Source organism: Monodelphis domestica, chromosome 3 (genome assembly GCF_027887165.1).
Source record: "Monodelphis domestica isolate mMonDom1 chromosome 3, mMonDom1.pri, whole genome shotgun sequence".
In the NCBI taxonomy this organism is placed as follows: Eukaryota; Metazoa; Chordata; class Mammalia; order Didelphimorphia; family Didelphidae; genus Monodelphis; species Monodelphis domestica.
Window position 1 is genome coordinate 258007905 of NC_077229.1, and position 12068 is coordinate 258019972.

The 12068-nt window shown below is 33.5% G+C and overlaps 1 protein-coding gene across 6 annotated transcripts in view; it reads left to right on the top strand.

The window, feature by feature from the left end:
• Positions 1-12068, top strand: part of PIEZO2 (piezo type mechanosensitive ion channel component 2) — a 551033-nt gene that overhangs the window by 436674 nt on the left and 102291 nt on the right. For all 6 annotated transcript variants that reach the window (XM_056823644.1, XM_056823640.1, XM_007487722.3 and 3 more), the window contains 8 exons: positions 628-848; positions 2215-2375; positions 4018-4194; positions 4570-4695; positions 6612-6812; positions 8519-8723; positions 8874-8975; positions 10330-10495. In XM_056823644.1, coding sequence (XP_056679622.1) covers positions 628-848; positions 2215-2375; positions 4018-4194; positions 4570-4695; positions 6612-6812; positions 8519-8723; positions 8874-8975; positions 10330-10495 — 1359 coding nt within the window. The remainder of the gene's footprint in view (positions 1-627; positions 849-2214; positions 2376-4017; positions 4195-4569; positions 4696-6611; positions 6813-8518; positions 8724-8873; positions 8976-10329; positions 10496-12068) is intronic.

The following is a 12068-nucleotide window of genomic DNA, read 5'->3' on the forward strand; positions in this document are numbered from 1 at the left end:
AATGCTGTCCTCCATCGTCCATCTGTGCTTAGTATAGAGTTCTTAGTAGATGCATGACATTAATGCCACTCTGGAATGCTTTTGGCATTAGAAAGCTACTGCAGATGGCATAGAGGAATGCACTAGTGGATGTTGTGTAGCATGATATGTAATCTCTGACATTCCTTTTAACTCTTCTGTTCTCATCTCCTTTTTTTCTTTTCTATTTCAATTACTTTGAGCAGCATCAAGAAAAAATTACCAATCCACCAAAATGAGTAAGTCCCCCTGTGAAGCCATGAAATGCTTGCTCTTACATGATGCCATTTCATGCTTCTACATCCTAAACTCTGACCATTTTTTCCTCTGGGAAAAATGTCAAGTTTAGGTGTTGATAACACTCATTACTAAGTAATCAATACAACTTGAGTTAAAAAAAAAAACTAACTCAACCTAATTCAGTTTGCAGTATGTTTATAGAAAGTGCTTTGACAAAAAAGAAAGAAAAGAGGTTAACATTCACCAATTGAAAGGCATTTATATCTGCATTAATTTTTGCTTTGGTCTTATATTCATTTTGCTTGCTCCTCATATTCAACGCACTCATGATACCATTTCCTCTCTTAACTTGTCATTCTCTGCCAACAGACTGGCGAACCCAGAGGGAAGCCTCCCTGACCTTGCCATGATGAATCTGACTGCAAGCATGGAAAAGGAAGCAATGAAGAAAATTGAAGAGGATGGGCAGGATAAGACAGAAGAGTACTATGAGGAAGAGGAAAAAGGTGGTGATAGAAAAGATAGTGAAGATGAAGAAGAGGAAGATGAAGATGGAGAGGAGGAATCTGAGGAAGAAGAAGAAACTTCAGGTAGTTCAGCTAGAAGTTGCTTAAATTGAAAAGGGGAAAAAAGTTTATTTTGGTAACATTTACTAAAATCGCAACCTTGACTTATAAAGTTCAATATTTTTCTGACAATTTTCCTTCCAATTGTGAATAGAAAGAATGCAATAGAAAATATTTAGAAGTTCTCAAGTATCTAAGAAGTTCCAAGTTTAGAAGTTCCAAGTCCACCAAAGGGCCAATAAATCCTACTGTTCAAATAGAATGAACGTGAAAGTCAGAAAGTCCCATGGGGCCAATATGTTAAATTACAAATTATAGCCAATGTACTTTTCTGGTGGGCCTGGAGTACTTACATAAATTTATTTTGATATCTATATAATTAGGAAAGCAATGGCACAAGACACTTGCTACTCTAGTATGATGTCTAGTGAACTTTCTTTATAACACTCTTTGAAGACACTTTTTTTAATCAGGTGGCATTTAAAAGGAAATTGTCATAACTCTATCCAATACTAATTTAATGCATGAATTTATAACTGCTATGCCCCATTTTCTCAGAGAATTCTTTCTAAATTACTATCATCTCCTGTAAAGATATGAAAAATCTTTGTCATGGATATAAACCAAATAATGATGGTCCTTAGAGGTGAGAAGAAAAGGACATAGTGCTCACTTTATGTTTTAATCTATTATAATAGATGAAAGAATAAAATACTTTATTTTATAAATATAAATTTTATAAATAAGTAAAAATTTTATAAAATAAAATACTTTATTATAATAGATGAAAGAAAAAATTCTTTTTGGCCTATTAAATTCTTGGAAATCTGGCCACCATTCTAGTTTTACTCTACATTACCTTCCTTTACCTACTTTATGTTCCAGCATAATTAGCCTGTTTTTTATTCTCTATTCAAAAGATATTATCCTATCTCCCTACTTAGAATGCACTTCCTCCTTTGCATTTTAGAATCTCTCTTTTCCTTTGAAGATGAGAACGAGTGCTACTTCCCCACTCCGCTGATAGTACTCTCTTTCTGGATATTATTTCACTTATGTTTTATTTTTTAACATGCATATTCTTTCCTTCTCCAATCCAATCAAAGGCCCTTGAAGTCAGGTCAAGTTAATGTGTTAATAGCACTCATTACTGAGTAATTGCTAGAACCCAATTTAGAAAAACCAACTCAAATTAATTCGGGACTATTTCAGCACCAGTACATTAATTGTCATATGGTAAATGTTGAGTAAAAGCTTGTTGAATGAGCCCAAAGAATCTATCACTATTCATTTCCTTCCTAATCATTGAGCCAAGGACCACTAACTATAGAACACTAAATTATAAACCAAAGAACTTTTCATTCTCTTAGGTTAAATTCCTGTTTTACAGATTTAAGAAACAAATGGCATCTAGTAATTGATCGCCTCACAGTGCTATTCTTAAAATTCCTGGAGTACTTCCATAAACTGCAGGTTTTCATGTGGTGGATTTTGGAATTACACATCATCAAAATAGTTTCATCATACATCATCTGGGTTACAGTAAAAGAGGCAAGTACACATTTGATTCTCTAGTTAAGCTTAGATGTTGAAGGCCTTATGTATCCTCCACATCATTCCAGATTGTCCTGGTCTCCCATAGCATTTGTATTCCATATGCTTCTATTTTTAAAATAATGGTCAGATTTGCTGGAATATGTTAATGTGTCCTTTGTATACCATTGGTGAAAACCGCTTATCTTTAGGACAGAGCAATGATAAATTGTCCCATGAATTTACTCATGATTTTCCTAGTATAATGGAAGAGTTCTGGACTAGGAGTTCATAAGAAGTTACTGTAATCCCTGCTCTCAACTTTGACAAGGCAAGTGGTTATGGGCAAATAACTGTATATCTCTGACCATCAGCTTTCTCATCGGCAAATAGGAATGACCTGTGCTATTTACCAATCTTGTGAGGTAACCAGATTATGATTAGATTAAATGATTGTTTTTATTACTGTCATTATTATGATTCTCCACTTTTATCATGACTATGCTTAATAACAAATTAGGCATTTTAAAACTAGTTGAATGATGTAACCTAAAGATTCCTATAACATAGGAATTCAGAAAAGTTTTTATGGAATCTTCTGACATTTCAACATTTTTTTCAATAGCTTAGAAAAGAAGAAACTAGTTGGCTGCCCAGATATATTTCATTGTTATAAGAGAACTTTTCCTTAATCTTAACAATATTCTACATGCTATGTAAAATATAAGAATAGATAATTAGACAGTATTCTCTTGTCTCCTAAATCTTTGTCCTAAGCTGAAGATAGGTAGGAAATATTATTTGTATCAAAAAATGAAGATTTTCAGTTTACAAAATGAAACTGACTTACAGTATAGTTTGCATTATTCTTTTTTTAAAAAGTTGCTTACAAGTGATGTGGGAACTGGAACAAAATTATAGGAACCATACATTGAAAAAAAATTCCTTGAAAAAGAAAAAAAATCAAATTGCTATTGTACTTGAATAAGTATGTTATTTATTTTCTGTTTTCTGGATATTCAAAAGAGAATCTAGTACTTTGGGTCACACCAAAGATCAGATTTATGCAATCCTAATTAACAATTATGCAATCCTAATTATGCAAAAACTAATTAACCACAACTTTTCCTATTCCCCCTCTCAATATGCCCTCCCACACACACACACGTTCTTAAAAAACCAAAAACTCCAGACCCTGGAGAAGAAGAAAATATAATTTAAGAGGTGGTTTTAACAATCTTCCTGATGATTTTTTTCCAGTGGTATTCTGATGTGATGAGTGGTGATGTTCATTCAGAACTACATTATGCCATAGTAAGAAACTACTAGGTCATAGGGGGAACTTAATAAACACCTGGTCAATGATTAAATGAATTGCAACATTACTGTGATGTTGGCATTTGATGCTCTGATCTCAAGTCTAAGCACTTGAAAGATGATTTAATCTTGTAATTATGTCTTAATTAGCATTGTATAGATATCCAGTTAATGGAGCAAGATATCATGATGATGATGATAATACCATCATAATAAAACCTTTAAATTTCAAAAAGGAAACTATTCAAACTGACAGACCATTAAAGAAGTCTCCATGGTTTGTTTTTTCCTTTACCTTTTGCAATATTTTCCTTCCTTCCCCCTTCTGATTTTATATTCTTAGGTATCACTCTTCAACTATGTATTTTTGATTTCTTGGGCTTTTGCTCTGCCATATGCCCAGCTACGCCGTCTGGCTTCAAGTATCTGCACTGTCTGGACATGTGTGATTATTGTCTGCAAGATGTTATACCAGCTTTCCACCATTGATCCTGTCAAATTTTCGGTTAACTGTACCTGGGTGAGCCACCTTGATGGGAAATCTTATTTATACTTTTGGGAAAATTCACTTTGGGGAAAACTGTTTTAGGGGAAGGTTGGGAAAGCATTTCTAAGAAAAGGTCACACTCCAAATTTTGAAAAAAGCTCTTATTTTGTGGGACATATATGAGAATTTTACCTCATTTCTTGGAGTCCCTCACCTAGTCTACATAAGAAGAAGATTGAAATCTTCTCTAAATGCCTAGTATTTCTCTTTTGTTGTCATCTTGAAAAAAAATCTCCCCAAACATAAACAATATGAATAAATGATGTGAATGTAGCTGTTCTCCTCCCTTATTTGTTGTAACTAATCATTTTCCCTAACACTAAGTATGTCATGCCTTTTCTATTTCAGCCAAATGAAAATCAAACAAATATAAATTTAAAATATTTGAACACATCCATACTCTACAGTGGTCCCATTGATCCATCAGAGTGGGTTGGACTGAGAAAGTCATCTCCATTGCTTGTGTACCTCAGGGTAACTGCTTTAACTTGTTTGGTTAAGATTTTTATCATTGTTTAAGAATTTTTCCTTTTTGGTTAAATTTGTTGGTAGGAAATTTTAAATATTAAAATTATTTATAGGAAATATATTAATATCTCAGTGTAATTCAGCTGACCATTATTGATTGTCACTACCATTTAGGTTAACTTCAAGTTAAACATTCAGTATGTTTGTTATAAATTGAGGTTTGACTTACCCCAAAAGTGTCTGCTTTGTTTTACTGTGGTTTGAAAGCATAAAAGGTCAAATTATTCATAAGATACAGAATTAGTCATAGTAAAAATGATACATTTTAAGTATTGAGGAATTTTTATTATTTTAGATGACACAAAAAATTTTCTCAAATAAAAGTAAATTTACAGTAAAATTTTTACAGGAAAAATTTTAAAGGAAAGACATTTTAAATAATATTTTTTCAATTACAAATGAAAACAATTTTTTCCATTTGGTTGACTTTTTTAAGTTCCAAATTGTCTCCTCTCCCTCACCTCATCTTCTGATATGGCAAGCAATTTGATAAAACTTATATATGTACAATCAAAACTTATTGCCATATTAGTCATGTTGTAAAAGAAAACAGACCAGAAAGCACACACGCGCACACATACATACAAAGTGAAAATGGTATGCTTTGATTTACATTTAAACTCTATCAAATCTTTCTCTGGAGGTAAATAGCATGTTTCACTATGAGTCCTTTGGAATTATATTGCATCATTACATTGATCAAAATAGCTATCATTCACAATTGATCATTGCTGTTACTGTGTACCATATGTTCCTAGTTCTGCTCACTTCTCTCCGATGCAGTTCATATAAGTCTTTGCAGGTTTTTCTGAAAGCATCCTGTTCATCATTTTTCATAGCATAATAGGATTCCTTTACAATCATATACCACACCTTGTTCCACTATTCCCCAATTGATGGCTATCTCCTCAATTTCCAATTCAGGAAGAAAAATTCCAGAGCACTTAAACTAAGTGTCTGATGCTAAAATATCATATGATATGATAATCAAATCTTATCATAAATTTAGTCTTTTCTTTGTAAATAAGAGATCTCATGCTTCTCAGCTATCGCTAGTTATATTTAAAGAATTAACAGTATTTTCCCTCCAAATAGTGTATTTCCTTTACCCCTTTGTTTTCTCAGATTAATAAGCTTATAACATTATATATTTTGAATCCTAATTGAAGCATTTCAAACTTTTAGTTCCAGACATGGTTGACCTAAAAGATAGTAATATATCTACATGATGTCTTGTTTAATAGGTTCCATTTTGTTTTTCTAGGTTTAAGGAGGAACCAGAAGTAACTTTCTACTCCCAAATGGTTCTTTCTAGTGGCTTATATCATTGAAATTGGCCAAGCAATCTTGGAGGGAATAATTAAATTTTGGTTATAATGAAACATAGAAAATAAATATATCTTTAATGCTATGCCATTCAAAAAAAAATATCTTCCTATGATTAAACAGTGTGCTGTAGTGGAAAAAAGAATTGGCCTTGGAGTCAAGAAGATCCAAGTTCAAATTCTGCCTTTAGTAGGTACTAATTAACTGTGTAACCATAAGCAGGTCACTTAATTCTTCTGAGTCTCAGTTTCTCCATCTGTGAAAAAGAATAAAACTAAGTCTAGTATCTGTCAGAAGGGAATGAGGAGGATCAAATGAGATAAGATATGTACCATACATCACAAATCAATAAGTATTATTTTAGTGCTGACTTATTGTTATAATAAATATTGCTATATTTGTTATTATATAACCATATTGCAAACAAGCCAATTGCAAACATGTTTGTATTTAGAATAAAATAATGTTTATTTTGAAGATTTCCTTACAATTACTACTTTGCCCTCTCCTCATAATATATTTTTATTGCTTTGTAGAATAATCTACTAATGCTAGCTATTTTGGCCTTTGAAGTAACAATTTACCGCCATCAGGAATATTATCGATGTAGAAATAATCTTACAGCTCCTGTGTCTAAAACCATTTTTCATGACATTACAAGATTGCATCTGGACAATGGACTGATCAATTGTGCCAAGTATTTCATAAATTACTTCTTCTACAAGTTTGGGTTGGAGGTGAGATTCCCTAGAACTAAACTTTTATCTTTGGTAACTGCCTGGCCAACTGTATTTTGTAATATCTACAAAAATTCAGATTTCTGGTTTTCTTCTTTATATAAGATTTTATTGCCTAAAATGATATTCTGACTCATAAATTTTGGATTAAGGTGGCTTTTAACCAAATTGTAAGCTTCCCAAACAAAGTGACTCCTTTTGTATCCCACCAGGTCCCCAGCATAATAATGAATATAGCATGACATAATTAACCTAATATAATGTAGTATAAATACAACACAACATGACACAATACAGTACAATAATATGCACATTATAAGTACTTGTTCACTCCCCTTGATTTTATCCTATTTATTTATTCAGCCTTATATGTCCATCATAAAATGTATATGGTATCTACATCCCCTTTACCAGATCCTTAAAAAATTGACAGTGGGAGTGTAGGAGGGCCTAACCCTGAACAGTCCACTTCTGAATGAGTGAAACTGTTTTTTGTTTTGTTTTGTTTATTTTTGGCCACCTCTATTCATTGAGCTAAATACTACACCACCATCACCCAGCAAGTTTATTGTGCTCTAGCAATGTGACTATGTCTCCTTGTTTCTCTTTCCTTTAGTAAATTCAAATTAAATTCAGCAAATATTTAATAACCACCTACTATGTGTAAGTAACTGTTCTAGGCTCTGTAACTATAAATGTAAAAAAATCAACAACTTTTTTATTTGAGAAACTTTCATTCTCATGATTTTAAGCTTCAGAACTTTAAAGATATTATCTGAAAATGCTACCTTTTTCCAAAACAAAGCTTTTCTAGATTTAATTCTTTATAGAAGTGTACAAACTATCTTTGATTTTGATAGAAGACATTGGGACCTGTTCTTTTGTATAGGCTGGCATTATAATTAATGTGTAGAAGAGAACTGAAAGGAAAAACAGAGGGAAAATACCACCCATAGGTCTTCACCTGACCAATTTGAAGATTATGTGATAATATTGAAATGAATGTTATCTATATTTCCAATTTGACTATTCAGATTTGACCCTCCTACAATCAGCACAAAAAGTTCAAACAGTACTAAATGTGTCTTCAAATCAACCAGGAGAAAAAGGAGAAAAATACCTGACCATTGGGATATAGACAGAGACCCTGAGACATCAGTCCCATGGGAAGTGAGCCCAGGACACTATGAAGTCTCTTTGAGGGAATCCACTACCCAGGGAGAATGAAGGAAGGAGCTGGAAGCTCACCTCAAATATATTTTTGTGTCTCTTAAATCTGAGCATCCTGGGGTAAAATACCAGTTCCTTAATTAAAATTTTAAAAACTTATCATTTTAAAGCAATTCATAGGAGCTGGATCCTGTGTTAAGCACTGAAATACAAAGAAAAAGCCAACCTTTGACATATAAGATTAATGCAGTATAGATGGAAAATGGCCTTACAGGGGCAGTGGGCAGGGGCAGGAGGGTGAAAAGATGGGAAAGGGGGAATAGGAGAGGGTTCCTTCAAGAAGTGGCCCTTGAATTGAGTCTTAAAGGAGTCTCAGAGATTCTACATGAGTGAAAAGTGGAAAGCCAGTATAGATTTTTAGAAGAAGGCACTCAGTAATGCAGACCTAGTGCTACCTCATTCTGAGTAGTTTTCTGTACAGCACTCATATCATACCTTCCACCATATATGTTCTTTTGCTTCCCAACATCATACAGACTTGTTTCCTAATGTCAGTTAATGTAATTGGCCAGCGAATGGATTTTTACGCTATGATTCATGCCTGTTGGCTAATTGCTGTATTATATCGACGAAGAAGAAAAGCAATTGCTGAGATCTGGCCAAAGTACTGCTGCTTTCTGGCATGCATCATCACATTCCAGTATTTCGTGTGTATTGGCATTCCACCTGCTCCTTGTAGAGGTGAGAAATTCCTTCCTGAAGTTATTTTCTTTGATGATAGACTGTTTATAAACAGACTGTTCTTGAGCAAGGATTTGAGGAATGGTAACATATTCATTTTGATGCTTTTTTTTCCCTCACATCACGTCTGTCTCCCAACCTTCTTTGCAGATTATCCATGGAGATATTATGGTGCCAGTTTTAACAACAACATCATAAAATGGTTATACTTTCCAGATTTCATTGTACGGCCCAATCCAGTTTTTCTTGTCTGTAAGTATTTTAGCCCCAGAGCCATATGTCTTGCATTGCTCATTTTTATACTACATTGTAGGTTTTACACTAGTAATTTACTTCAGGAAACATAAACTTTGATTACTCTTCATTAGCAATTTTATCCATTTCACAGAAACAGGTATGTTTGGTGGATCTGGAATCTCCAAGAGAAAAATTCTAAAATTAAAACCATTCTTTGGAGTTTTATCCAATGCATATTTCTAAAAGACAATGTCTTCTACCAATTCTAATCATTTGTTAAAAAAATAAAAATAAAAAGTCTTACAATAGTTAATATGCCTGATTATTTGCTTAGATAGCCCTTTCTTTCCTAATCCATTGTCTTCTTTAAGAGAACTCCAAATCCTTCAGAATATTTTCTTTTCTTTTCAACCATAAACCATTCATCTCAGCTTAGGAGTTGTAAAATAGGATTATGTAAGTAAATTGCTACTATTACTTAAAAGTTAATCTAAGTAGTTATGTTAACATTGTCCCAAGCATCTTTCAATAAATATGGTCATCCAAACTCTGAACGGCTCCTAAACTAACTAACAAACAAAAAATTGAAGTAGCAAGGAGATAAGAAGAAAATATCACTCATAGAATATGGACTTGCTGGTTAATCAAAGAAGAAAAGAAAAATTATATGTAGATATGAATATGGTTTTTCTGTTTGTGTATATGGAGAATATGAAGAAAAATCCCAAATAGGGTCACAGGGAGTCAGACATGACTGAGAATGACTGAACAACAACAAGGTAGATTCTCAAGCCCTAATTTTAGGATCATTAGGTTTAGTGCAAGTGGTGGGATTAAATTCAAATAGGTGTATGATCACACAGGCTTTGATATTCTCTCCAAAGATACAAATCACAACCTATCTATGCCTGCACTAGATAGGTTGTGATTTGTTCAGTCATTCTCAGTCATGTCTGACTCCCTGTGACCCTATTTGGGATTTTTCTTGGCAAAGATATCGTAATGCTTTGCCATTTCCTTTTCCAGCTCTTTTTATAGATGAGGAACTAAGGAAAATAGGTCAAACAATTTATCCACAGCTAGCAAGCTGCCATATTTGAAATCTTGAAGATAAGTCTTCCAGATTCCAAGTCCAATGCTCTATCCACTACACCACTTAGTTGTCCAGGAATCTAGCACATTTTTTTATGGAAAGCTATTCATTGAATTGTAAGTGGGCATCTAACAAGTTAATTTAGAGCCCATTCACAAACTTGGGTTCACACATTCTGAGTAAAAACTGTTATCTTTCCCCATAATATACAATGAAGCTGTTCATCAATATGAATCAATAACTCACACTTTCACTCATACAATGTTATCTTGCCAGATGACTTCATGCTGTTACTATGTGCCTCCTTACAACGGCAAACTTTTGAGGATGAAAACAAAGCTGCAGTACGGATCATGGCCGGGGATAATGTGGAAATCTGCATGAGCCTTGATGCAGCCTCTTTTAGCCAACATAATCCTGTACCAGATTTCATTCACTGCCGGTAAAGACTCCTTTTAATTCTTTGGAAAGTAACTTTGGGATATGATTTTTACTTTCTTCTTTCCTAAAATTGTAACATTTATAATAGGAGTTAAGTTAAACTTGACATTGAAGCCAAATAATAATCACTTAAGTTTAGAATATGACTTATGATTACAAACAAGGGTATACTAGGTTTAGGTTGAACTGGCTCACAAGAGGCTTTTTTTTTTTCACTTCCAGTGTGAGCATTAACACTTTGAAAATCAGCAAACTACAAATTGGGGCATAATTGATTATTTTGTTAATTGTCTAGACTTAGGAAAGTGGTGGAGAATGTTACTAATGCAAATTAGATTTTAGAATGTATCAATGGTCCATTTTGGGGGGATCCAAATATTTACCAGCACACTGCTAATTAAGAAGTATTTTGCATACATTAGCTAATTAGATCCGCACAAAAGTCTTAAGAGGGAGGCAGTGTGAATATTATTCACGTCTTAAAGGAGAAAAAATTGAGGAAATGAGAGAGAACTTGACTAGGTTGAGATATCATATGGTAGAGATAGATTTCAGTTAGATAAAATGGCTCTGTTTACTTATTAGATGAACCTATTCGTTATAATTCTGCCTCTGCTTTGTCTCATATGTAATCTTCATTTAGTTTCTCAATTTCTTTTAGCATCAGTTTTCCATCTGTAAAATAAGCACAATAATTCTTTGTCAGAAGAAAATGGAATTAGGTTGACCTTCATCTGTATTACAAGCTTTGCTAGTGGAAAGATATCTGACTACACTTCCTCATGATACTATTTGATAAGATTCTTTTCTCTCTTGAGAAGAGAGGCCATTATCTGGGTAGAACTCTTTTTGTATAGAAGAACCAAAACATTCTTGGTATAATAGGCTGGGAACTTGAACCTCTGGGTGTGTTTGTAGTCATAGCAATCCTAAAGAAAACGCTAAATTAATTTGCAAGTTGAAGTCTTTCCTAGGGCAAGTACATTTCTCTCCAAATAGAATGGCAAAAGTAATACTTGCTTATACTTAGCTCACTGGGTAGTTATGAAGATAATATGTTAATTTTTAAAGCACTATATAAATATGTAATTGGCATAGGAATATATTCTAATGGCAAATACTGAGTTAAAATGGCAGATCTATGGTCAAGAACATTCAGGCACTTCCTCAAAGCACTCTACTTTAAGAGAAGCTGACAGAGAAGCAGCAGAGTTAAAAAATGCCACAGCTTACATATAGATTTAAATCTAGACTTGATATTCCTTCTTCAAGAAAAGTAAAAGATTGAAGGCAACTGGGTGGCTCAGGGATTAAGAGCCAGGCCTAGAGATAGGAGGTCATAAATTCAAATCTAGCCTCAGACACTTCCTAGCTGTGTGACCTTGGGCAAGTCACTTAACCCCATTCCCTATCCCTTTTCCCTCTTCTGCCTTGGAAACAATATACAGTATTGATTCTAAGTCAGACAGTAAGGGTCTTGAAAAAAAAAAGTAAAGGGTTATAGACCCACAAATAAAGGATTATTTGTAATCATTTCTCAAGTTTTGGACTGCAGAGAATATACAACACATAAG